Genomic DNA, 22,595 nt, shown 5'->3' on the forward strand with positions numbered 1-22,595 from the left:
AGGTTATGCACTGTTAGAAATGGGAAGAAATCCTATCTGACAATGTTTGGATTGGAAATGTTTACTTTGTGAAAATGACTTCAGTTTCAAGGTTTGCGTGCGCTCAGGTACGTGCTTTGATAAAACTGTCGGCAAAATGTGAGTCAGCATTTCACATCATTACAAATGTCTTTAAAAGTCCATTAACAGCTGTAGTTGTAAAAGTAGTAATTAATTTTAATTCAATAAACCAATAAATTGTTTCAAGCTGTTATCAATCATTGATAACAAGAGAAATCAAAAGGCCTGACACTGAAGGTTTGCATCTCGATTCTGATCTTTACTCCGTGGCTTTATCTTTGTACCTCGCAGGCACTCCAGTAAGTTTTAAAATGTGAGCAAAGGAGCAGCAGCTGTGGCTCCACAAAGGAAAAACGCATGAGGTTATCTTTTCATTCTGACAATCATTTGCTTGCCCAGTTCTTGTACTTGGTCCAGAGGTCACTGCAAAGATATCTTTCTTTTATCCGCATAAAGTAACGTGCGTCTCTTTGTGTCCGTCTGCCGGACGTCTCTCTGTCTCCGTGCAGTAAGAGACATATTCGAGTAGCTATGGATTGGAAAAGCGAAGCAAAGAGAAACAAGAAGAAGATCATAGTGAGTACAGATTTTTGTTTTAATTAAGTGGTAACTGGAGAATTTAACGAGACACATTGAAGGCCTTTGTGTCATTTTTACTCAAAATGTAAATGAAAGTTTATGATAATGAATTCTTACCAATGGCTGGAATGACACCAGCGAGCAGGCCTCCGATCAGCCTGATTTTAAACGTGTGCTCTGCACTATGTCAACATTTAAACATTTCCAAAGCTTGCATTAAACAGGCATCTACCCAAAAACCTGTCACAACTTCATACGTGACTAACTGAACAATAACAAGCAGTTGTTCCTATCACACATGTTTGTCGAGAAGATTACAACAATTTCCAGACATTTGCGCACACGTATTGTCTGGGAAAGCATTGAATGGGCGATTATGGGATCCAGCTGTTCACCTGATGATAAACACCCTTGTGTAAAGTCAGCGTGAAATAATGAATACAAGTCTGATTGATGGTAATTATTCCAACAATCAGTCCAGAAGCCATAGTCTGTAAAACTGCACGTCTCCTCAATTTAATGTTATAAACTGGTTGCTCTAAGGCACTGAATAAATGCAGCTGATAAGAGCACCTATAAAATAAACTGCTACTTTTCCGTCATAAAGAAGAAACTGCAGTGGCATCTTGTAAGTAGAAGGTAATAAAAAAACAACACAGTGAACTGCAGCTGTATAAGTTTCTGTTGCACTCTCGTTTCTGTCATTAAGCCCTTTGCTGCTTATTTTACAACTCGTTTGGCAACAACAAACTGGAGAACGTGCTTCCACTCACCGATAGAGCCTGACCGTTCTGTGCTTTTGGTTGTGTTTGACTTCATAAGAAAGGATTTGTTGCTAGGTTCGCTTCATGTTTGCGTTTGTGTCGCACAGATTGGTGTCTTGGCTGTGTCGATTGTGACTCTAATCCTTGGCCTTGGACTTGGTCTCGGACTGGATTTGCAGAGATGTCAAAACCAAGGTACATTCACAAACAGCCACACACACAAACACGCAAACGTGTCTCTGCAGGCTCAGAAACTTCAAACACTTATATACAACAAATACTTACTTAATAAATTGCATTATTTTCCTATATGGCTTCATCGTCATGACTCAGGTGAGCGTATGCTGACGATTTAGGTTCATTTAGAACCGTCAGAGTGAGTCAGGCACCAAATCAGCATCTCATGTCAGAGAGAACTAACTTCCTCCACTCATTTTAAAAATGTCATTTAAAAAGGAGAATGTCCTCCTACAAATGTTTTCCTTTGGATGAAAAGGGGATTTCTATTCCTCACAACTCATTAAGTTGTTATTTTTTGCTTTTACCAGAATTAATTCACAATTTTCCTGTTTAAAGTTCATTTTTACCACTGAAGACCTGGCGGTGACTTATTTTGTGTCTTTTCCACAAATCTCAATTACTTAAAGGTCAAGTGAACATTTATTAAAGGGTGGAGCAACTTTGACATTTATGAAGCGCCTTGAGGCGACTTTTGTTGGGATTTGGCGCTTTATAAATAAAATTGAATTGAATAGTACCTGATTGTACTTCTAACGGTCGAATAAGCTTTAGAAACGAAGATGAAAGATGAACTGAAGTGTTCACCTGTCAACAAACATTCTGGTCTGAATGTTGAAATGCTGAAAGCTTTACAGACAGAAATGCTGAAGCCTAACGACTAATGTCAGTCATGTTACACTCGGTTCTGTGCCTTTGTCACAGAAGGTGCTCGTCCATTAAAAACACCAGGCTGTTTCCTCAGGGTCAGAGTTTTAGTCTGTACATTGTAACACTTCTTTTCCGAATGACTTGGCTGCCGGGAAATGTTACCGGTGGTGAATCCAGCCAATATTCTCTTTCACCCGCACAAAAAGATTTTTGGTTACAAAACAGAATAAGCAGGGGCACTGCTGTTTTTAAGCCTGTAGAAACCAGAAACCTAGAAATGTCTCTAGGAGCTCAAACCATCTAGCAGCCGACCAGAAACAGCATCATAGATCTGGGCCTGGAAACACATACACAGCCTTTTATAAGCACTGGAGGATGCATTAGTGTTCCAAAAGTGATCATAATTCACAATAAACAATGCAAGAGTATCAAATGAACCACACAGGTTGATAGGACTGTGGTTGTTTTGTATTAAATGTGCATTGCTGCATACCAGCATGGCTAAAATCCAAGAACACAGCCAAAATACTCAAATAGTTTCGCTGGACGCTTCCCTTACCCTGCAGAGAGCAGCACTATTTCCATTCGTCTTGTGCGGGAAGTTTTTGTCTTGATGTCTAATAGAAATCACATTTAGTGTCACAAGTAAACTGTACAGCTGACAATGTGACACATGAGTATATCTCATCTCATATCTCACCTGATGTCAATTTCCAAATCCCACAGAAATGCAGAAAAAAGCAAAAACTTCGCAAAAAAACAAAGGTCTAAAGAAAAACAGTGGGCCAAATCCATGACCAATCTGGTGCATGTGACTGTTTCACTGTTTTTCAAGCTTTAATACTCATCAGCATGTGAATAAACTGACTCAAATGATCAGGAAATCAAGTTTCTCATGTGAAAATCAGCAAGACTTGCAAGAAACAAGTAGAGACAAGAACAGATGGAAAGCTTAACTTACTGAAAGGACAATCTGGAAGCTGAAGGGAAAATGGTCCAATTATGCAAAAATAAGTCCCTCTATTAAAATATGTGAGTCACATTGACATCTCACGTCCATTGGATGACAGGGTGGGGATTATTAATGCTAACATCTCAGTGTATTGAGGTTATAATCACCTGATGTAAGGCGACAAATTTCAAGAAAGAAGCTGTTATATTTGCAAACATTACTTATCGTAATCCTGGAGGACGTGAAGAAGTGTTGCCTGTGTATTCCCAGATTTAAAGGCCAGAACTGCGTGCAAAGAAAGAGCTGTCTAGCAGCTTATAGGCGTCACTGTGCTGTGAAAACCTAGCATCGACTTGTCTGAAATTTCACATGAAATGTTTTTTTCTTCCCATTAATCAACATGTGTGTCAGAACCAGGTGCGCTCTGATTCATGAGGCTACATCCTTCAGTCAGCAAGTAATTAAAAAAGATGCAAAACACATACTTTCAGACATCTGAGCAAACAATGAGGGGAAAACACTCTTTTGCTTTGCTGTTCAAAGTGCTGTTAATATGTTGGAAACCAGATGAGAACAGCCATCTGTAAAACATGGTGGAAGCTCTGGCAGGGTCTGGGCTGCAGCGATGTCGGCTCAAAATTCATGAAATTACAAATGGATACCCACCCTTGATCCACCATGCAGTACAATCTGGGAAGAGTCTGATTGCGATCATTTTTATTTTTCACCATGATCTCAAACAGTAAAAGCATGCTTCAGTAGAATAGAGACACAGTGCAACACTAAGGGTCGTGAGTCCCGATCATCCTGACACAACACAACCAAAGGCAGCCGGCATCCAAAGCAGAGCTTTGGATGTTTCTCATGAAGCCTGGAGAACGATTCCTGAAGATACTTGAGGAAATTACAAGAAAACGTACCTACAAGAGTTCAGGCTATGTTGACTTTCAGGCTCGGTAGAAATGCACAACATTTCCAACGATGTCTGTGAAATGAAGCCGTGACAATATAACAATATTACGTAAATAAAACAGATTCCATTTCTTGATCGGCTAGTTCATTTCACATATTTTGTGTAAACTGTAACTAACCCGAGAAGAGACCACGTTTCATTTGCTTTGGTGGAATTTGTCTGGCTCCTGTCTCATCCATTTTCACTGTGGTTATGCAGCCTCATCTGCTAATTTAAGGTGGGACTCAGTTATTTCATGACTGCATAGATGAGCACTGCTGAGGCACTTCACAGTGCTTATTAGATCCAGAGTGTCATTGCTGTCAGGACAGATTACAGATTACTTACATGTAGACAGATGTTCTTCCCGTACTGTGTTGGAAAATCTTCAGTACATTGAGCTCATTATATGTCTGAGTACAAGAAAGCCATGATGGGAAATCCTTCCCTTGGTTGTTTTTGTAATGATGAGTCACCAGTTTAAGATCTGAAAATGTTCCGTTTGTTTTGAATGAAGAAGAAGAACATAACGTCTTCTCCTTTATAAAGTTCAGCTTATCAGTTTTTTTGTTTTTGCAGCTCTCTTTGTTTCCTTAAATGTCTCTTTTCATCTTCATTAATCGACTAACTCTCCGCTCCTGTTTTGTCTCTGTTGCAGTCACGCCCCTCACATCCTGCAGGAATAGATGTTATGAGCCTTTTGACAACGAGAAACCTGGCTGCAGATGTGATGAAAACTGCGTCGCCGCCAACAGCTGCTGCTTTGACTACTATGACATCTGCACTGCTCCTAGTGAGACTTTGTTTGTGACTTGGCTGTAGCTCAGGTGGCAGAGCAGGTCAGCCACTAATCAGAAGGTCGGTGGTTTGATCCCAGGCTGCCTCCTGGCTGCCAAATATCCTTGGGCAAGATACTAACCCCATGTTTGCCTGCTGGTGGTGGTCAGAGGTGGTGCCAGTGTCCGGCAGCCTCGCCTCTGTCAGGGCGGCTGTGGCTACAATGTAGCTGCCATCACCAGTGCGTGAATGTGTGAATGACTGAATGTAGTGTGAAGCGCTTTGGGGTCCTTAGGGACTAGAAAAGCACTGTACAAATGCAGGCCATTTACTTACACGCCCTTCACTGCTCACCAGCTGAACTGAGTGTACTTCTGTACTTAACTCCATGACCGTTTCCTTCAGCTGAGCAGTGGGAATGCACAAACGTGCGCTGTGGCGAGAAGAGGCTGACGCAGAGCAGGTGCCACTGTTCAGATGACTGTCTTTCTGCTGGAGACTGCTGCACCAACTACAAACACGTCTGCCACGGTGAGGCTGCAGGGACATCGCACAGGGTGCAGGCACAAAAGAAATCTGTAAAAGCCAGTAACAGTTTCAGGAGACCTGTTTAGCCATGAGAAACACTTGTAGATCTTACTTTGAATAAACAGAGAAGCTTGATGAGAGAAGGCGATTTCTAAAACTGGTTTATTGTTAGAATTTCCTCTTAGGGTACGAGTGGCTCCTGCAGTGTATACGTGGTTCATCTTAAGGACCTCTTAACTGGAGTGGTGTAAACGCAGGGGTATATAGAGCACATTAAAGCTGACCCAGTTCTGTAGCTTTTTCTTGTAAACAATTGCTTTCTAGTTTAAACCCTAACCCACAGATATTTATCTAAGAAAAACATTTAGCAGCATTTAGAGGGAATTTTCTCTCATTACATCTCTAGAACCCTACGTGCACTTATTCTGCCAGCTTATACATACAGCTTGCAGCAAAAAAGGCAAAAACAACAGACGTTAGGAAGTGTATTCAAAAGTCCCGTACCATCAGATGTCACTGGTGACATAAACATTATGGTCTCGCCGCAGGAGAGAAACAGTGGGTTGAAGATACGTGCGATGACCTGTCAACCCCCACGTGTCCTGCAGGGTAAGAATTTATTATAATCCCTTTGGAAATGCAATAAACTGAAGATTGATTGAAAACTGATTGAAATGATCTTTGATGAGCAACTCCATGCATGCTTTCCAAACAGCTGTATTTGTAACATAGCCTTTCAACGATTATAATTATTCTTATTATTTTAAATGAGGCCTTGCTATTTCTTATAATCGCAGATTGCATTTAGAAAAATAAAAGTAACTACAATCTTTGGATGATAGGGAGTATCAAGCTAACCAACACAAGCTAGCGTAGCTATAAAGGTGTGTAGACACTTTGGCTGTGAGCAGAGTGAAATGATCTGATCTGTGGTGGACACACAAAAGTATTCCTACTCATAAATCAGCCAATTTTTATCCAGCTTGGTATGTTTATGTCAGTATTTAATGTTTCAGAGTTTCTGCTACGTTTGATGGTTGTTTTCTCTCCTCACAGCTTTAAGCAGCCGCTGCTCCTTGTGTCTTTGGATGGCCTCAGGGCAGAGTATCTGCAGACATGGAGTGCACTCATCCCTGTCCTGGATAAACTCAGTCAGTGTCAACCTTCTGTTTTTACAAAAACATGCTTACCCTCATACATGAACAAAACCTCTTACATGTCTGTTTATTGTAAGAAACGTGTGTCTATAAATCGCCTGCCTTTAGGCTGCCTTTGGGCTGTTTGACGACAAATTGAAAGCTAACATCATCATTCATAAGAAATCAAAGCTTTAAGATGAAACATGCCCAGTTATCTTATCAACACAGATACATATTTAAATGCTTTCACACAAAGGCAGCTTCCACTGAATTTCCTGCTTATCAAATATAAAGTGTGTGTTCAGGGTTGCATCTTATGCTTAATGAAGTTATTCAGCCTGCAGGCAGGGCAATGACTCACATGGTCATATTAAAAGGAAGTGACATGGAGGAATTAATTTGGCACCATTCCTTATTTATTCACAGGAAGGTGTGGAACTTCAGCTCCATTCATGCAGTCCGCATTTCCCACAAAGACTTTTCCCAATCACTACTCCATTGTTACGGTACAGACGCACAGCACTCACACTGCTGCATACATTAATACGTCTTTTTTACAGTAAACAAACTTGATCTTTGTGTTTGTTAGACGTAGATAACGTGCATGAACACAAAATGCAGATTTTAAATAAAGATGTTTATTATTAAAGGCCCTGAGTGGAAAAGAGTTTGTCCCCTAAACCTAATAACTGGTTGGGCCACGCTTAGCAGCAACAACTGCAATCAAGCGTTTACGATACCTGGCAGCGACTCTTCTACAGCTGTGGAGGAAGGTTGGCTGAACTGTTGTAATTCAATTCAGCTGTGTCCCTGGTCATGTGCCCGTTTGTCTGTTCTCTGTCTTCTGTCTTCACGTCTGCCCCCAGAGTCTAAGTGTTTTCTAGCGTTTCCTGGTCTCTGTGATATTTAGTTTCAGTTCATGCCTAAGTTTTGTATTCCCTGAGCTCTGGAGTTTCAGCAATCAAAGCTGTGGTCAAAGGAGCTTGCAAAGAAAAGCGTCTGGACTTCTTTAAGTAGTTTAAACCCACTGGGTTTAAATCTGGGACTCCCCACCATTTGACCGTAGAACTGAAGAAGCTTCTCGGATGAGAGGTGAAACGTCTTCAGGCAACTTAAAGAAGTCCTGACACTTTTCTTTGCAAGCTCCTTTGACTACGATGACCTGGATGACTGAGAACCTTCACAGAAATAAAAGCTGTGTTTGAGTTTGAGTCATCTCCAAGTCCTGCATTTGGGTCCTTGCCACCACCGCATTTTACTGTTGGTATGATGTTCCTTTTCTAAATTGAAGGGTTCCAAAAGTTATACCTCTATCTTGTCCATCCAGAGAGCATTTTTACAAAAATCTTGGGGCAAACCTGAGACGAGCCTTTGTTCCTTTGGCTCAGCAGTGGTTTTTGTCTTAGAAGTCTGCCATGCTGCCTATTTTTGCTCAGTCTCTTACTTATGGTGAGGTCCTCACTGACCTTAACAGAGACATTGACGGCTGTATCTCAGGTGGTAGAGCAGGCCGCTAACCAGAAGGTCAGTGGTTCGATCCCAGTCTGCATGCCAAAGCAAGATACTAACCCCATGTTGCTCTCTGATGCACCCATCGGAGTACGACTGTTAGATAGTGGTGTGGAGTGATTGGTGAATGAATTACAAGTATAAAGCACAAGAACCAGTCCATTTGCTATTTTAGTTCTTTGGATGTTGTTCTGGGGTCTTAAATGGCTCCTTTTTACACACCCTGCACATTTACGTCTGCCTGAGCATGTCCACACACACCCTCCCCAGCGTTGTACTACACTGTGTTATTCCTCAATATTTCTTGTTCTGGTGTCATTTTTATGCAATATTACTCAAAAACTTTACTGGGTCAATTTCTGTGAAAGCTCGGGAGCATCAACAAAGGAAGAACCACAAAGTTCTGGATCAAATCTGGGTCATTCTTCTCGGTCAGTTGCAGATTTTGGTGACTTGGCGCTGGGAAAATAAAAACAACTTTGTGACACCTTCAACCTAATAAATGAATAAAACAGCCACAGTGATCTGTTGTGGTAATAAAGCATTGTGTACTGACTCAGAATAGTGTGTAGTTTAAGAAACATGTTCAAGTTCAAGTTGGAGTTTCTTAAGTGCCAGTTCATCACTAGAATATAGTAATAAAACTATATTCTCTCTGAAATATAGAAGCATTTATTACGATTATACTTGACATTAAGGAGAGGAAAGTTACAAGAAATAGCCTGGAGTTTTCATCTCTCAGATTCCAGATAAAGGTCACTGGGATTTCTGCTCCAGCCTGCTGCTGAGGCCCTCGCAGCAAACAACTCGTGACAGTAGACAACAGAACACAGGTAGTTCCTGATCCATATCTCACATGATAAAACACACCCAGTTCTTGCTGAAACTCTTACAAGGAGTTCCCTTTCAAAACAAGCTGGTTCATCTTCTTAGAAATCACGTAAGGGAATCCCGACTCCCACGCACTAGAAGTTTCCTTTCAAGGTCGATACAAAGCACATACTTGTGGTATGAAGACACATGACCCAGACTTAAGGATTACTCCTCTCTGTTACGAAACAAAGAATGCTCAAGTGTCCTGCAGGATGCTTTCATACAAGATTGATATATTCAGTTAAACTGAATTATTAATTATCTCCTCACTTCCTTCCTTTTCCTCCTCCCTCAGGGTCTCTACCCAGAGTCAAATGGTCTGATTGACAATACCATGTATGACCCGGTGTTCGATGCCACCTTCTCCCTGTCCAGTCCAGAGAAAAATAACCCCGACTGGTACCTTGGACAACCTGTGAGTCTTGATTTACACACACAAACTGAGCGACCTTTGGTCAAATTACATTTAAATTACATTTAAAAATTAAACGTTAAGGGGAAGGTGACCTTTTAAAGCAAATAAGATGAGAGTGAAGATCTTACAGGTTGAGATCATTTCTGTCAGTGTAAGAATGCAAAAATGCCAAATAAAGTTTTTGGTTTTGGATTGTTTTGTTTTGTTTTGGGCTTTTTTGCTTCTGACAGTTTCACCTAAGGAAAAGTCCCCGGGCACTTGCACATTCCTGCTCTGCATTGCTGCATGCAGCAGTTGTATAATATGGAAGAAGCTTGTATGGCTCTGTTGGTTTAAGATGGTTAACATTGTTTTGATAATAAAGATTCCACTTTGACATGCTTCTGAAAATGGACACAGAGCACATTCATTTAATGTCAGTTAGTGCAGCAGCGTAGAAACATTGCATCTTGTAGAAAGAGACACTGCAAGTAACTTTAATAACAATAATATCAACTCTTATAAACGTTGTTAAAAAGAAACTTCAGAATCAGCGTTGAGCATGTTTCAGTCAAGCTCATACGTCTTCTTTGTTTTTGGAGATTTGGCACACAGCAAAGTCCCACGGACTGAAGTCTGGGACTTTCTTCTGGCCTGGATCGGATGTGAAAATCGCCGACAGTTTTCCTGACATCTACGTACCTTATGACGGGTGAGACCATCGTTTCTAGTTTTAAAAAAATCACTTTAGAACTGAATGATGCATGAGAGCCTCGCATCCCCCTGGAGAGTAGTTAACAAAATCCCTGAGACACAGATATTCAAAGTTTGCTGTGTAAAAGATTCCCCGTCTACTTTTCAGCCGCTACTCCAGAAACAGCAGCTGAATGTCAAACACTTTGCTGTTCTGCCTCCTCTTTAACCTCCCTCAGTGGCCTGTTGTGACTCCCAATGGATCATTTCATGGACAATCGGTGTGCCACCCCTTTTGACCGTGCAGTAACTTAAGTATATGAAGCCAATGCAAAATGATACCTTAGTAGGTTAATGAATATAAGACTTAGGCAACTGAGAAAATACATTTAAACTGTGTAGAAATATAGTAGCAGTAACTCGTCTTACACTGTGATCCCAGCTCTCTTGCTCGCACCACATCAGAGCTAAATCATATTGCATCAGGTCCCACTGTTTGATTTAAAAGCCATGGAAAATCTGCCAATCAAAACAGCAGCACCATGCTGGTTGCACTCGGTATTTTACAGTAACTTAACAGTGAATTCATAATTGGGCTTTTATGTAATCTGATTATTTAACCCTGGGAGTTGATCTTTGAGCCACATCACATACTGGAGTCCATGAAGCAACATCAGTAAATGTGCAGTGTGTTGGAAATATTCCGATATGTTGCACGAGCTCTTATCAAAGTAACTATTGTCATAAACACTCAAGCAGGACGATGTACTTTATGGTTGGCTGGGAGACTTTGGCTCCAGAGAACAGATGGCGTCAGAGCTGATTGGCCCATGCTCTAAGTTAAACATCACATGTGAAATGTTTTCCCGCTATTTTCAACACTCTGGATGACGATTGTCGGCACATTGAAGCCTTTTTTGTCACGGTGTGGGAAATGGTGGTTCACATGGCAACCACCATTCCCCCATTCTCTCACATCAATCCATGATTAGAATAGAATAGAACGTCTTTTATTGTCACTATACACCTGTGCAATGAGATTCAGAGCATCTTCTACTCAGTGCAGACATGTGGGAGAAGAAAAGGGGCGGGCTGCACAGTTCTGCAGTACTTTATACATATGAACAGTCCCAATCCAATATCAACGATACAAATATCAGGGGTAAAACAGTATTATTGTCACGGTTCTGGGTCATGTTGACCCAGCTTTCTGTTTTTCATGCTTTGGTGTTTTTCTAGATTATGATTTGATTTATCAGTGATACTGTTTTGATTATGATTATTATTTAGTAGGCTTTGGTCAGTGTCTAGTCTGTCTCTCTCTGTCTAGTCCGTGTCTTAGTAAAGTGTGTTTTGTTTCCTGTTTTACTTTGAAGGTTCTTGTTCCTGTCTGATGTCAGTGTTCCGGCTTTGCCCTCCCTGTCTCATTAGGTCTTACTTCTCCCAGCTGTGTCCCCCTTCTGTCTCTAATTCCTTGATGACTCCCTCAGTGTATTTAAGCCCAGTGTGTCTTTGTGTCAGTGTTGCGTCGTTAACGGCTGTTCACCCTCACTTTCTGTGTGTTCATGATTTCAAGTCCTCCTGCATCTCAGTTTAGAGTTTTGTTTGCTTTTGTGAGTTTTATTTTATGTTGAAGTTTTGTTCCAGCAATAAAGCTGCATTTTCAGTTGAAATCTTGTTTCCTAAGAGTCCTGCATTTTGGCTCCACCACTCCTGCCTGCCTGCCACACAGCCGACCATGACAATTATATGTTTACAGTGTGGGTTGTGGCAGGTAAATTAAATATTGCAGAGTGGTGATGGTAGTTTGTATAGTCTGTGTATAGAGGGAAGTCCTTGGATTAGGGGGTGAAACTGTGTCATCAGTGCATGTGTGGGTTCAGGGTGGTTATGGCTTTTGGAAAGAAACTGTTCTTGAGTATTTGAGTCTCTGTGCTGATGCACCTGTAGCGCAAGTTTAACAGGTCAAAACCAGTGTGGGAGCTGTCCTTGATGATGTGTGCTACTCTGCTGAGGCAGAGCAAGGAATAAATGCCCATCAGGGAGGCGGGAGGGCAGCCAAAGATCTTCTATGCTGCCTTGACTACACTCTGAAGCCTCACCCTGTCTGCCTTAGTGCAGCTGCCGTACCATACTGCGATGCAGTATGTCAGCAGGCTCTCAGTGGACGAGTGGTAGAAGGTCAGCAGCAGGTTAGTGTCAGTCAGTGCTGTGCCTACCGGAGGCGACGATGACCTCTTTGGTTCTCTTAGTGTTCAGTGTCAGGTTGTTTTCTGAACACCAGGCTGCCAACGTCAGGACTTCCTCTCTGTAGTCGGCCTCGTCTCCCTTTGAGATGAGTCCAACTACCATGCTGTCATCCGCAAACTTGATGATGTGATTGTTGTGGGTGGAACTGCAGTCATGGTTGTAGAGACAATGCTGGAGAGGGCTCAGCACACAAACCTGTGGGGAGCTGGTGCTCAACGGGCGAGTGGAGGAGAGATGGGGGTCGGTGGGTGAGAAAGTCCAAAGGCCAGTCCAAAGTGACCAGTTTGGTGATGAGGATGTCCGGTATGATTGTATTGAAGGCTGAGCTGTAGTCCACAAAGAGCATTTGGACGTAGCTTTGCTGCTGCTACAGGTTGCTCAGCACAGAGTGGAGGGCAACGGCGTCTTCTGTGGATCTGTTTGCGTGGTTGAGGGTTAAGGTCTGGGTGGGAGGTAATGCGTGATGTGCTGAAGGACTAGTCTCTCGAAGCATTTCGTGATTACTGTCGTGAGGGCCACAGGGCGGTAATCGTTGAGGCTGTGATGGGAGACGTCTTCGGCACTGGGATGATTGTGGCTGATTTTAGACAGGATGGGATGGCTGCCTGATCCACTGAGAGGGTGAGCTGGTGTGCGCATGCTCTCAGCACCTTGCCAGGTACTCCGTCTGGACCGGCAGCCTTCCTGGGGTTCACTGCTAGGAGCACACGTCTGACATCGTGTTACAGTGAATGGAGCGGTGCAGGAACCAGGTGAGGATGAGGATGGGAGCAGTGCTGGAGGAGATGAGGGCTGCTGGTGTTTCAAAGCAGGCCTTGAGGCAGTTTATCTCCTCCACCAGTGGTGCAGTCAGGTTTTCTGTTTTCACAGAACAGCCTCTGTAGTTTATGATGTCTTGTATTTCCTGCCACAACTCCCGTATGTTGTTACTGGACAGGCACTACATCTAAGGGGGGTGTAGGATGGGGAGAGGAGGAGTGAGAGGTGGTCGGACTGGCTGAGGTGGGGGAGGGGTATGGCTCTATATGCATGTTTAATGTTGGAGTAAACATGATCCAGACTGTTCTGTGTTTACATTGGTGGAATATACACAGCCGTGATGATCACTACTGTTAGCTCTCTCTGTAGAAAAATAGTCTGGCATCTTACCGACATGCACTTGAGGTTGCACAGCAGTGCCTGTCCATAATTGTCCCATTTGTGCACCAGCTTTCATGCACGTAAATACAGAGCCCCCACTCTGCTCTTACTGGGGTCCTTGGTCCTGTCCCAGCAGAGCAGAGTGCGTTCTGTTAGCTGCACGCTAGCATCGGGTATTCCCAGGTGAAGCCAGGTTTCAGTGATAATCAAAGCACAGCAGTGACAAACAAAGTGATTTTCCACTAGTTGTAAGTCATACGTTTGATTCGAGCCTCTTATGCTTCAACTCCCTAATATATTACTGACTTAGTAAGAAGGATGCATCATTCCCAATAAATAATTTTTCAGTTACTATTGCAAACAGGTGTATTTTAACCAAGACCTCACTAAGCACATACTAAACCAAAACAGTGAGTAAAAACAAGACCGATGGGAGGCGAACTGCAGTATCTGACTAATGAAACCTCTTACGTGTTACTGCCACCAGCGTCAGTGCAGTCAACGCACTGATGATGCAGACGTACACATGACTAGTTTCAAAAGTGCTAAAGCTCACTGGTAATGTTGTAAGCACGTTCGTGAAATTAAAATATTTGGAAACTTGGATAGTCAACTTCACAGTGATACGGGCATGTTTTTCAAAATTGTGCATCAGCCAGGGTGGCTGTTCGTTAATGGTGTTCAGCAGGAGGGACTGTTCTGTGTTTACAGTGGTGGAATATACACAGCCGTGATGATCACTACTGTTAGCTCTCTGTAGAAAAACATCAATATCACTATTTTTACACTGACCTTCTACTTTCTATTTGTTTTTATTCTTTTAGTACCGTGCCGTTTGAAGAAAGAGTATTCACTGTGCTGAAGTGGCTGCAGCTGCCGGCTAATAAAAGGTTGTTGTTGTTTTTTCAAACCAAAGACTTCACAAAAGGAAGATAAAAAAATAGAAATGTGAACTATGTTTGCTTTGACTCAATTCTAAGTAAAACAACTCTTTCCCGCCAGGCCGGATTTCTTTACGCTGTATCTGGAGGAGCCGGATAAATCTGGACACAGCTACGGTCCTGTGAGTGGAGGGGTAAGGTCACTCGACTCATTTAGATAAGAAAGAGATGAAGGGAGAGCTGCTCTGCTCTTTTGGTTCAAGAAACAAAACAAAAGCTCGTTATGTTGGTGACTGACGTTTGTCATTGCTAAATATTGCGGAAGTTCTGATAAAGCCCATGGGACAATGATTAAATGAATAATTGTAACAGAGAAAGCTGACCTATGCCGCCTTTCTGGCACCGGCTGGAAATGCGAGAGCGATGTGCAGATGTTATTCTGTTGTAGCCCCTCTGGCCCAGTGCTGAAACAAGATCCTCATGTTGAAACTACTCGTGCATTATCCACACCAGTAAAACACCCTGCAGTGAATGATCACAGATAAGTGAGCATAATAACAAAACTCTAAAGTCCACTGACGAGGCTCATAAATCTCCATAACTATTTATGACACTTCTAATTAAACAATTAAAATTGCATCTGTCAAGTCAGGCTTTTGGGAGACCTTAATGGATCGCGTATACATCCATGTGGTGACTTTTGGGAACGGGCTAGACAACTGATGACAATAGCATCAAAAATATGGATTTAGTGGATCAGTCATAGGATTTGGCCATGCAGACAAATTATGAAAGAAAAAGCATATTTTTTAGGGACTGTGTGTTGGAGATAACGCTCAGCAGAGTTCTCCTGAATTTCATTTCAAATAGTTGTAATCTTTAGATGTGGACGTGGTTGGTTTCAATGACAAAATAAAATCAACATGCAGATTTTAAAAGGGAATCAACCAGCTTTACTGGCTGAGTGAGTGACTCACTGATGGGGAAATGCCTGAAAAGCACGAGACTCACATGTGAAGAAGTGATTCATGCTTTCACTCATTAACGATGAGTGAAAAAGGAACGACACAGTAGACAATTTATAGTGTTCCTCTTGGAAGGACGGCTTGAAATAGAAACAAGGAAAACACATCAATGGCCAAGATTTGAATTACGTTTTTCTAACGAAGTTCGTCATTGCTCGGTCATGGATACTTCTCTTCCACTCTTGTATTACTTTGTTTTCAGTAATTTAACCCTTTCAGGCATAGTGGTCACTACAGTTACAGCTATTCAAAGGCTGTTTCCTTGTATTTGTGTCAGTGTTGATGGCACACATGCACATAAACCACTACATTGGACACTGATGAGTCACTCCATACCATGCCACCCACTGGCCGTTTAATGTTACTATAGATGGATGATGTGCTTCATTGTTATTTAACCCTGTCATGCAGGAATTATGACAACCTCAATCAGGATTTTCTCGTTTTTATTGATATTTTCATTCCTAAAGATGAATAACAATTCTCAGACAGGTTGTCATAATTCCTGCATGACAGGTTTAAAGTACAACATCATTTGCGTCATATTTATTTGAACATTTAATTTGCTTTCTCCAGATTATTACATCACTCCAGGGTGTGGATAAGATCATTGGTCAGCTCATGAATGGACTGAAGCAAATTAATCTACACCGCTGTCTCAACATCATTATTGTGGCTGATCATGGTAACAAAGCACTCAGAGTGATGTGGCTCTGAAAACACGTCTGTCACATGTGTTCAAAGAAATCAGTGTCAATAGAAATGTTTACATGTGCTCTTTTTTTACCATGCATGTAGCTTTACAACAATCCTTGGCTTGCCTCATAAATGTTATAATGATTTAAGCAAATTTTATTTTTGGGAAAGTCCAACATGGCTACAAAGACCAGAGCATTTAAAACAGTACTGGGAAATAAGAAGGCATCGTCTTCACCTGCCTTTATCCACTTTGATCTGACTTTATCTTTGTGGAATCTCTTCACTGGAATCTTACCACTACATAGGAAATAAAAACAAACACACGTTCCAGCAATTGGACATTGATAATGCAGTAACACTACTATGGGCAGAAATCTGTGCCATCAGAAACTGAATTTGAATAAGTTCAATTTGAATTTGAATTGCTCAGATTGAATCTGAATTGTAACTTGAATAAATGCTTTTGAAAACTGAATTTGAATTAGTCTAATTTGAAATTGAATTTATGGTTTGAAATGATCATCACTAAATTGAAATTGAATTTTATATTTTGAAAATGAATTGATTTGCTTTGAAACTGCATTTTATCCTTTAAAAATTCAGCTCTCGAATAATTTCAGTTTCATTTCTCACCATTCAGTTTCAGTTCTACAATTCAGTTTTTTGGAACTTACATCCGGTTCCGGTTCAAGCGCAGGTTAATAGAACTACGTTTTACTAGCGGACCGAAAGTGTTACTGACGGGAATCTACAGCGTCTTGAGCTGAATTAAGACTTCAGAAGTCATTCGTCATGTCGAATGACCAGCGGATAAACTCTCAGGTTGGTAATAAATGTATTACATGTATAAGAACAAGCGTCATGTTAACGAATGATAGCCGTAAGGTAACTTTTATGCTTATTGTAGCTGCTAGCTAAAAACGCTAATTTAGCGTAGTTTGCCCTGAATTCAGCTTTGACAAACAAATATGATCGACTGTTTCTAGGAGAATTCCAAAGTTGTCATCTTGGACCCTCTCAGAGTACCCCCTCTGTATGCTTGCAGAGACCCCTACAGTAGGGAAACATGCAAAACGGTGTCCAAACCTTTGTGTTTTAGCTTTATTTATGCCTTACACAGCATCCCAACTCTTTAGCTAACTTAATAAGTTTAGCTAAAGTGAATAGTTAGTCTAATTCATTAGTGCAGCATTACTGGGTCACCTCTGTTTGAAGTGATATAATGTGATACACAGTTCTTAGTTCTATTAATCTGCGCTTGAACCGGAACCGGATGTAAGTTCCAAAAAACTGAATTTTGGAACTGAAATTGAATTGTAGAACTGAAACTGAATGGTGAGAAGTGAATCTGAAATTATTCGAGAGCTGAATTTTTAAAGGATAAAATGCAGTTTCAAAATAAATCAATTCATTTTCAAACCATAAATTCAAATTAGACTAATTCAAATTCAGTTTTCAAAAGCATTTATTCAAGTTACAATTCAGATTCAATCTGAGCAATTCAAATTCAAATTTAACTTATTCAATTTCAGTTTCTGATGGCACAGATTTCTGCCCATACACTACCACCATCTAGAACGGGATCATAATGGTTCATGAGTATTCCACATAAGGAATAAAGCATTCCAAAGTTTTTGTTCCACTGAAGAAATTAAGGCTGTAACGTAACAGCTGAATGTTGCTGCAGGTATGGAGGAAACAAGCTGTGAAAGAAAGGAAACAATGAAGGAACTCGTGGGCGATACCAGCATGTATGTGGTAACTGAGGGTCCCATTGGACGCATCAGAGCCAAGAGCAAAGACGCACTGTGTAAGTAAATGCAACAACAAAGTGCTCTGCTGCTTGTCTTTGATCACACAAAGAATGAGGAGGTGGGTGAGTCATTGATGACAGGTTTCACCAGCTTTTTGACGTTGTGAGCAACTATATGGTTCCTAAAGCATGTGAAATCTGCGAGATTACCTAGGTCTCTTTTGTGTTTGAACCTGGTCATACTTGAATGTTCTTGGGTTGCAGCCATATCAGTACAACATCAGGGCATGGCTGTTTCAGAGACAGTAAGGCTGTAAAAAGGCTTGATGCCTGATGCATCAAGCACAAAAGGCTTGGATGTCTATCAGTTAGTTTCACCTGTCCATGGCTGACCCAACATATCTGATTTACTCTTGATAAAATGCTTGTTTTTAGTTCTTACATTTGGAAGATTAAGATGACTTGATTTTTAGTTTCTATTGAAAATGCATCACACAACATTGTAGATGTAGATGCTCTCAGAGCTTTGCTAAAAGACAGACATTGAAAAAGAGGCAACGATGCCAAAAGGATAAAGAATCATACAATATGTTTCCACTCCTGCACAGACGAGTTGTGTCTCTCTAAGACTCTGTAGTTGTGTTGGGACACAATGCTGACTGAAAAAGAACAAATCTGTCGGTTACAAAGCTATTTGTGATATCTCACTAACAAACAATTCCTTCAACATGCCATTTAAATTTGAATTTTAAACGAAACACGACTTAATCGCCATGCCTTGGCTTTGAACTTTCAGCAATGACATAAATGTTTCCCTTTCAACAGGGGACTCTGCTGCACTTGTTGCTAATATGACTGTGAGTATTTTTTTTAAATTTCTTACCAAAATGTACCGTGAGGAAAATAATTATTGATCCCTGCTGAAATGGACTGTCTTTTTATGGTAGTTTTTTCTTACCCACTTCTTTGTTACCTTGGTGGTATGTTTTGGGTCGCTGTCGTGCTGGAACACCCATCTACGATTCATCTTCGTGGTTAAGGTTTTACAGTACATGACACCATCCGTTGATAGTCATTTTATATTTCTTCCATTTCTTAAAACTTAACACCAAGTGTTGTTACCCTCTTTTCTTAATGGTCTTAGAGCCCATTCATTCCATTTTTGTGCAGGCTTACAATCTCGTCCCTCACATCCTTTGACATATCTTTGGTCAAAGGATGTGAGAAACATGATGTTGGAAAGGAAGAAACTGATTCCCTGGAGAAATGTGTTGCACATAACAAGTCGAGAGTTATATGTAGTTATTTGTAGTCAAGTTGAGAGCTGAAGTAGCTGTAAGTGATTGACACAGTTAATTAATGGAAGCCAGAATTCTGGCTGGGTTATAGGCAAGCCAATACTTATTTCACTCAATGGTGAACAAATCATGTTATAATTTTTATGTCATTTCTTTCTTGTTTTTTTTGTGGGGGGAGGGCGGGTTTTTTGCAAAGGCACATCAGCTCCATGTTCACAGACGGAAAATGAAGCATATCAAGAAAAGAACACTGTCCCAACTGTGAAACACGGGGGAGGCTCGGTTATGTTCTGGGGCTGCTTTGCTGCATCTGGCACAGGGTGTCTTGGATCTGTGCAGGTACAATGAAGTCTCAAGACTATCAAGGGATTCTAGAGAGAAATGTGCTGGCCAGTGTCAGAAAGCTTGGTCTCAGTTGCAGGTCTGACAATAGGAAAATGACCCGAAACACAGCTAAAAACACCCAAGAATGGCTGAGAGGGAAACACTGGACTATTTAAAAGTGGCCTTCTCTGAGCCCTCACCTCAATCCTATTGAGCATCTTTGGAAGGAGCTGAAACATGCAGTCTGGGAAAGGTGCTCTTTAAACCAGAAACAGCTGGAGCAGTTTGCACATGACTGGTCCAAAATACCTGCTGAGAGGTGCAGAAGTCTCATGTTGTGTGTACCATCATTTTTGTCCAGGCCTGTTTCATGCATTTATTTTTTTAAATAATTCATTTGAAGCTTGGTTGAAAAGCAATGTCTGACTTTCATTGGTTAGGATTTATAGAATTTTATTTATTATTACTTTTGTCAGATTAAAGTTATTTCTGTGACCATTGTTAGTTTTTCTTTCATTGACCGAAGGGTACCAACAAGTTTGTCCACGTCTGTATGCAACAAAAATGTTCCAGGATTGGATTACGAATGAGTGTCTTTCATGATTTCAGTGTAAGAAGCCAGACCAAAGAATCAAGCCGTACCTGAAGACGAACCTACCAAAGCGCCTTCACTTTGCCAACAGTCGTCGCATTGAAGATGTCAGCATCCTGGTTGACACTAAATGGCTGTTTGAGAGGTATTTATGGTGCTACAGTCTTAGACATTCTCTGTTACGGTTGTAGCCATGTGCTTTAGAGTACAGGGATTCATAATGTTAGCCAGACACAAAGTGCTTGTTCTATGGGTTTCAGACTTTTATAGTGTGTCAAACAGTTTTCCTCAGTTTAATTTCTTCCAGAAGGGTATAAATGCTTTTCCCCATTTAATGGGCATGAAGTCATACTCTCTAAAGGTTTCTGGTACACTCTTGTAAGGCATAATATCCTGGCACTTGAGCTAAACTCTAGTGTTTATTTTCTTTAGGTCACGAGCAGTTGTCCAAGCATTTCACTACATATCGTACTGTGTATGACTGTGTACGTGACAAATAACATTTGAATTTGAATTTGAATTTGAATTAGTGGGGTGTAATTTTGCCCCTTTATCGCTTCATGGGACTCAGTAATCATTTAGGTCTATATTCAGAAACCTATATGATTGATTACACCTGGCAAACTCTTCTTTCCTCATAGGGATCCAGGCTCTCTCACATTCTGCTCTGGTGGTAACCACGGCTATGACAATGACTTTGAGAGCATGCATGTAAGCAATTACTCTGTTCTCTGTTTCTAAATTGGAAAAACATTTTCCCAGTAATAACACTCACTTTCTTAATCTCTATTGTAGGCCATGTTTATCAGTTACGGCCCCAAGTTTCAGAAGGAAAAAGAGATTGAGCCTTTCTCCAATACTGAACTTTACAATCTAATGTGTGGTGAGTATTTTCCCCTCCGCAAATTATCACCACTGTACACCACTCGACCGTATCCACTCAAAATCTGCTGAACATAAGACACTCATAACAACTGCATATAAATAATAATAAAAATAAATAAATTAGAGCAATCTGGGCTCCAGCAAAACCCTAAATAGTTGACAAGAGTTTCAGCTGATTTCACAAAGAGTAAAATCAGCTGAAATTTGTAGACAAACCATTTTTGTACACAGAACGTTTAGTGCTGTTGCAGTGCCACAAAATGTTATAGGACTCTCTATATGATAATATAAGATATAATGATCTATATAATAGTGGCTGGTCTACTGTTCTGTCACTGGGACAAACACCGCATCGTTCTTCCTGAAGTTCAGCTAATGGATGACTTTCCTTTCCAGCAATAGACTTTCTCAGGGAGGCAAAGGAGTGTGATCCCCCTGTAGTTGGAGCACACTCTGCCACTCAAAAGGTACCGCTGCTGATCTCCATGCAACATTGTAGACAGCCCAACAACATCCAGAGCCTTCAGGAACTCAGGGTTAACCTCATCCACCCCAGGGGCTCTGCCACCATTGAGTTGTTTACCTGCCTCAGTGACCTCATGAGTTGCTCGTTTCCAGACTCTGCTTCCACCATGGAGTATTCCTTCTACCGCCCGACGATGTTTAAGTCAACAACTTTTACTCACCATACTTTTAGGTGTGCCAGATCTGTCGAGCATCATCCCCCACCACCTGATCCAACACACCACCAGGTGGTAATCAGTTGACAGCTCAGCCCCTCTCTTCACCTGAGCACCATCAGTGGCCACAGATGTGTTGATACAATTACAAACTCGATCATCGACCTGCAGCCTAGGGTGTCCTGGTGCCACGTGCGCTTATGGACGCCCTTATGTTTGAACATGGTTTGTTGTGGACAAACTGTGGTTTGCACAGAAGTCCAGTAACAGGACACTGCTCAGGTTCACATCTAGCAGGCTCCCAATCACATCCCTGCAGGTCTCACTATCAGAGCCTACATGAGCATTGAGGCTCCCGGGAGGAGGACAGGGTCCCCCAGGTGGAGCACCATCAAGCTCGCCACCCAGGGACCCAGTCACCCTCAGAATGCGGGGCACTCTAAATTGTCATTCATCCCATAAGCATAGACGACAGTCATCCCCCCTCCTGAATGTGCAGGGAACAAAAGATCATGCAGACTGGGACCTTGTTCAGGTTGCTGTTATTCATTCCTGCATTTTGAACTACAGTACATCTTATAAGAATGTGAAGTCTATGCTTCCAAAATCCAGGGCTATGAATTCTTAAATTTAGCTGATTTAGTGCAGTTAACACACAGTATTATGGTTTTCGTGTATTAGTTTCTTTGGTGATTTTTTTTTTGTTACTGTAAGAAAATCGTATCTTTAATCCTATAATTAAAGATATAAGTAAAGATAATGATTATGGTAATTCAACAGGAATTTGAATGACAACACGTCTGCTGCTCTGGTAATATTCAAAGTTCCCCGTATGGAATCTTTAAAAGCATCAATCAAGTGAAGAGTTATTAATTAGTGCCAGTCCATCCATCCATCCATCGTCATCCGCTTTGTCCGGGGTCGGGTCGCGGGGGCAGCAGCCTAAGCAAAGAGGCCCAG

At 41.4% G+C, this 22,595-nt stretch overlaps 1 protein-coding gene across 1 annotated transcript in view; it reads left to right on the forward strand.

The window, feature by feature from the left end:
• The first annotated feature begins 591 nt into the window (after positions 1–591).
• LOC102205225 (venom phosphodiesterase 1) overlaps positions 592–22,595 on the forward strand; it is a 48,213-nt gene continuing 26,209 nt past the window's right edge. Inside the window, exons 1-17 of the mRNA XM_005752047.1 lie at positions 592–636; positions 1,511–1,598; positions 4,854–4,988; positions 5,378–5,503; positions 6,049–6,109; positions 6,557–6,651; positions 7,066–7,145; positions 9,317–9,436; positions 10,018–10,127; positions 14,323–14,388; positions 14,501–14,573; positions 15,981–16,089; positions 17,791–17,913; positions 18,682–18,713; positions 20,088–20,215; positions 20,712–20,781; positions 20,866–20,953. Coding sequence (XP_005752104.1) covers positions 592–636; positions 1,511–1,598; positions 4,854–4,988; positions 5,378–5,503; positions 6,049–6,109; positions 6,557–6,651; positions 7,066–7,145; positions 9,317–9,436; positions 10,018–10,127; positions 14,323–14,388; positions 14,501–14,573; positions 15,981–16,089; positions 17,791–17,913; positions 18,682–18,713; positions 20,088–20,215; positions 20,712–20,781; positions 20,866–20,953 — 1,549 coding nt within the window. The remainder of the gene's footprint in view (positions 637–1,510; positions 1,599–4,853; positions 4,989–5,377; positions 5,504–6,048; positions 6,110–6,556; positions 6,652–7,065; positions 7,146–9,316; positions 9,437–10,017; positions 10,128–14,322; positions 14,389–14,500; positions 14,574–15,980; positions 16,090–17,790; positions 17,914–18,681; positions 18,714–20,087; positions 20,216–20,711; positions 20,782–20,865; positions 20,954–22,595) is intronic.

Source organism: Pundamilia nyererei, unplaced genomic scaffold (assembly GCF_000239375.1).
Source record: "Pundamilia nyererei isolate P.nyererei 1_Seehausen unplaced genomic scaffold, PunNye1.0 scaffold00340, whole genome shotgun sequence".
Lineage (NCBI taxonomy): Eukaryota > Metazoa > Chordata > Actinopteri > Cichliformes > Cichlidae > Pundamilia > Pundamilia nyererei.